The sequence below is a fragment of the Solanum verrucosum genome, unplaced genomic scaffold (assembly GCF_900185275.1).
Source record: "Solanum verrucosum unplaced genomic scaffold, falcon-dt-bn FXZP01000049.1, whole genome shotgun sequence".
In the NCBI taxonomy this organism is placed as follows: domain Eukaryota; kingdom Viridiplantae; phylum Streptophyta; class Magnoliopsida; order Solanales; family Solanaceae; genus Solanum; species Solanum verrucosum.
In genome coordinates, this window is record NW_026020221.1 from 5,099,947 (window position 1) to 5,104,860 (window position 4,914).

A 4,914-nucleotide genomic window follows, 5' to 3' on the forward strand; every position below is an offset into this window, starting at 1 on the left:
GTTCTTTGTGAGACTAAAAATGTTATTGTTTCTTCCTTCTAGGCTAATATAGTGAATTTTAAAGTTTTATTGATAATAAATTTAGTGATCGAAAGTTCAGTAATTTAAGGCATTCTAACTATTTTTCGTTTTGAATGGATTGTTGTCACTTTTTAAACATTTTGAATGAATTGTTTCTTTTGTTTTTGTGTGTGGTTAATAACTGAATAACCGAACCAAACTAAACCGAAACCGATAACCACCAAACCGATAAATGTATATTATATTTGGTTTGGTTTGGTTTTGATAATTTTAAAACTAATTAAGTTGGTTTGATTTTGGTTTTGACCAATAACCAATCCAAACCGACCCGTGAACACCCCTACATAAGACTGTGAACTCATTTATTATTACTCGAATGTAAAAGCGAAATAAAACATAGTTTAAAATATTAAGTTGTCGCTATGTGCAAGAGTCGGGGAAGAGATGAATACGATAATCTAATGTACATGGTCTTATTTTATATTTCTGTAAGAGATTATTTCCACAATTCGAATCTTATAACCTGCTGATCACACAAGTGTCTAAGCTTGAAATTTCCCTAAGCATTTAATTTTTCGACTAAGAGTGTTCAAGGGACCACCCTAGAATCACTATAGATAGACACTGAATCACGTAACAATAATTTTATCAGTTCCCTGTTACAACAAAGACTCACCTTCATTATTACTCGTACAGTATATTTTGAAATGCAGTCCGCCTAAAATTAAAATTTAAAATAATAAAAAATGGATCACTAGGTCAACAAATGCATGAATCAAATTCCCTATATATAGCCCTCCTCTTTCTACTCTCACTTCATCCTCAGCTTCAAATTAACTAACAATGACTACTGCACCTGTAGCTTTGGTCTCCAAATGCACCATTTTCCCGTCGGAAAAATCGTCACTTCCCGATCTAAAACTCTCCGTTTCCGATCTTCCTATGCTCTCTGTTCACTATATTCAAAAAGGTTGTTTATTTACTCGTCCACCTTTTCCTATACCTCAACTCATTTCCCTTCTTAAGCTCAGTCTTTCTCAGACTCTTACTCACTTCCCTCCGCTCGCGGGGCGATTCGTGACAGACTCAGATGGCTACGTCTACATTACTTGCAACGATGATGGAGTTGATTTTGTTCATGCTACAGCTACTCACATTTTCATTCGTGATGTCATAGGCTCTATTGACGTTCCTGATCATGTTAAAGAGTTTTTCCCTTTGGACCGAACGGTTAGCTATCGAGGGCATTTTATCCCTCTTCTAGCTGTCCAAGTGACGGAATTAGCTGACGGCGTATTCATTGGATGCGCCGTCAATCATTCCGTCACTGACGGGACATCAATTTGGAATTTCTTCAATACATTCGCTGAGGTGAGTAGAGGTGTGAAAAGGATTGTAAGGCAGCCTGATTTTACACGTGATTCTGTTTTGATTTCGAATTCTGTGCTGAAACTCCCGGCTGATGGCCCTGAAATCACGTTTTCCTGTGACGCTCCGTTGAGGGAGAGGATTTTTAGTTTTAGCAGGGAATCAATTCAAAGACTGAAAGCGAAGACGAACAATCAGAAATTGAATTTCGACGGAGAAATCAACATTGTTGAATTGATTGCAAAACAAAGCAACGATCACATGAAAATCAAAACAGAAACGGTTGAGATTTCATCATTTCAATCGCTATGTGCATTGCTCTGGCGTGCAGTAACACGTGCAAGGAAATTCCCACCTTCGAAAATGACGACATTTAGAATGGCTGTAAATTGCCGTCACCGTCTCCAGCCGAAGCTGAATCCGTTATACTTCGGCAACGCAATTCAGAGCATTCCGATTTACGCATCAGCAGGGGAAGTTCTGTCTAATGATCTGTACTGGTGCGCGGAGCAATTGACCAAAAACGTGAACGCGCACGATGATATTATGGTGAGGAAGTTCGTAGAGGATTGGGAAAAGGATCCAAGGTGTTTTCCGTTGGGAAATTTCGACGGAGCTATGCTAACAATGGGCAGCTCGCCGAGATTTCCAATGTACGATAATGATTTCGGGTGGGGCAGGCCAGTTGCTGTTCGGAGTGGACGGGCAAATAAATTTGACGGGAAGATATCAGCTTTTCCGGGGAGAGAAGGAGGAGGAAGCGTTGATTTGGAGGTGATTTTATCGCCGGAAACAATGGATGCCCTGGAGTCTGACCCGGAGTTCATGCAGTATTTTACTGTGTACTGAATGTTGCTGTAATTACGTCGTGCCAAGTTAAATATGGATAAATAAAAAGAAACAAACGACTAAAATAGTATACTTATTTTTCGAATTGCTGTTATAATGTCCAAGTTCATTTAACTACAGAATCTGATTAATATAATTTATGAATTAAAAATTAGGGCATAATAGTAGTAAGTGTACCTATTTCATGATTAATCTGATTAATATAATTTATGAATTAAAAATTAGGCTGTCTTTTAAACACAATCAATGATTAAAGTCTTTTAATTTTTTTTAATTATAAATTGAGTTAATTAATTAATTATTTAATTAAAAAGTGGTAGGTAATAGTTTGAATACAAGTCTTTTTGATTTAAAAATAGCTAAACTTTACGTTAATTATTCCTTGAATTTAGCAATTTGATAGCTAGGCTTAACAACCCCTATCCACTTGATATTGATATGACAAAAAACGTGAATATATTCTCTTTTAGATGCGTACGAAGGAATAATCGAAAAATCAAACTTTTAAATTAATGAGATAAAAAGAATTAACATGATTTTACCTATTGTTATCATTAATTAGTTATAAGGGTTTATGTAAATATCTTCCAAATTTTCTACTATAGCCTTGGAAAATTTACCCATTCGGAATCCGATTCGACATTTGATTTGAAATTCAAACTCACTCGGGATTTGACACTTAAATTGTGATTCCTCAATTCGACTTGAAGTCCAGATTGAGTCTTGAATCGAGGTCGGGAGTCGGGTACCAAATAGAGAATCAAGATACCGAATTAGTATTAGGAATTGTTACTCGAGACATGAGTTAGGGGTGGAAAGTAGAGGTGTGAGATTGAAAAAAAGTTTTCAAAAATATTTTCCTTACCTTTTAGAGATAAGTCATTTTTCTTAAATTTGAGGAAAATAAGTTGATTCGAAAACATTTAAATCAATTAAACATGAGAAAATTGAAAAATATTAATCAAACACACTCTAGTGACAATAGATTTTCCTTTTTATCGGCAATATTTATTATCGAAAAGCATTTACATTAATTAAGTTAATGTTGTTGTATTCAGAGTTGCTAAAACTTTTAGCGACATTTATATAGAGTATTGGTTATAAATATTTATATTTATTATTGCCACTAAATATACTATAACGATAATTATATTATTATTGCTAAATAATTATCACAAATCTTTTATTTATTATAGTTTGACTTGATACTGTATATTCAATACTACATTTTTTTCACATAACAATAGAGTGACTATTATATTATAATATAAAGACAGCATATATAAACTGGAACTATAGGTCAAATAATTGAATAATACATAGTAGTACGTATAATATTACTAGTAGATACTATTTCTACCTGTATACTGTATTTAGTTTATATCTAATTGTTCATAATTGGATTAAATTAATGCGCCGACCAATCAGAAATGATGGTTTTGAGGATCATTTAAAACACAAGCTAAGTTCAATTATTAAAAATATTTTAAATTATTAGTGGAATTAATTAAGTACTAATTAATTAGTTTAAGGAGAATGACAGATCACATATTACAACGGTAAAAAATAGCGCTCGTTAATATTTCCTCCATTTAATTTTTTTTGTCCTATTTTTGATTTGGCAACGCAGTTTAGAGCATTCTTACTAATGTATCAATAGTAGGGGTGTGCACTATTCAGATTAAATCGAATAACCAAATCAAATTAAATCAAATTTTTATTTGGATTGGTTTTTTGGGTTTTCAGATTGGTTTTGGATTAATAAATTACTTTGTTTGGTTTTTTGGTTTGATTTCGGGTTTTAAAAAGTAAAAACCGAAAAACCGAATATTATATATATATATATATATATATATATGTTTAGGTTTAGAATTAAGTTGGAGTTAACCACTTTTGTCCCTTTTTGGTTATTGCCTTTCATGATGATTACATTTATATTTTATGTTTGAATTACATCTATAATAAGTATACTTATAAGTATTGTGTTTTAAGTTTTACTTGTGATTTATAATAGAAAGTATATTTTAAGGGATTAAATATTATTACTTTGGTTATGTTATTAATTATTGACATAACCGAATAACCAAACCGAAAAAGCCGAACCAAATAGAGGAAAACCAAACCAAACCAACTTTATTTCGAATCGGATTGGGTTACACTTTTACAAAACCAAAAATCGAAAAATCCAAACCGAATAGTGCAAAACCAACACCGAAAAATCAAGTGCACACTCCTAATCAATAGGGGACGTATTAGTGAAAATACGATTACTAACTGTTATTTTCTTGGTTCACTTTTACTTGTTCATTATAATAAAAATAGATTTTTAGTTTTATAGTTTACCTTAGAAAATCACGAGATAATTTATTATTTAGTTTCTAATTTACCCTTATTATTAACTATAGTCATTTTTCAAATTTATTATAGATTAAAAAAGTGCTATAGTAAAATTGTTGTTCTATTATATTTAGCGACAATAATAAATATGGATATTTATGATCAATACTCTATATAAATGTCGTTAAAAACTTTAAGAACTCTGGGTATAATAATATTAACTCAACTATCGCTAAATATTTTTGCGACAATAATCGAATCTACTATCACTAAATGTATTATTATTCCTTAAGAAATATACCATGTATTTATGTCAATATTGAACAAGTAAAAATAGAC

At 31.9% G+C, this 4,914-nt stretch overlaps 1 protein-coding gene across 1 annotated transcript; it reads left to right on the forward strand.

Moving 5' to 3' along the window:
* The first annotated feature begins 857 nt into the window (after positions 1-857).
* LOC125831223 (uncharacterized acetyltransferase At3g50280) lies at positions 858-2,249 on the forward strand. The gene has a single exon (XM_049510412.1). The coding sequence runs from the start codon at positions 865-867 to the stop codon at positions 2,236-2,238; it is 1,374 nt and encodes a 457-aa protein (XP_049366369.1). The 5' UTR covers positions 858-864; the 3' UTR covers positions 2,239-2,249.
* The last annotated feature ends 2,665 nt before the right edge of the window (positions 2,250-4,914 follow it).

Bases quoted from the DNA above. Each gene is read 5' to 3' on its own strand.
- LOC125831223 (XM_049510412.1), top strand. From the start codon at position 865: ATGACTACTGCACCTGTAGCTTTGGTCTCCAAATGCACCATTTTCCCG.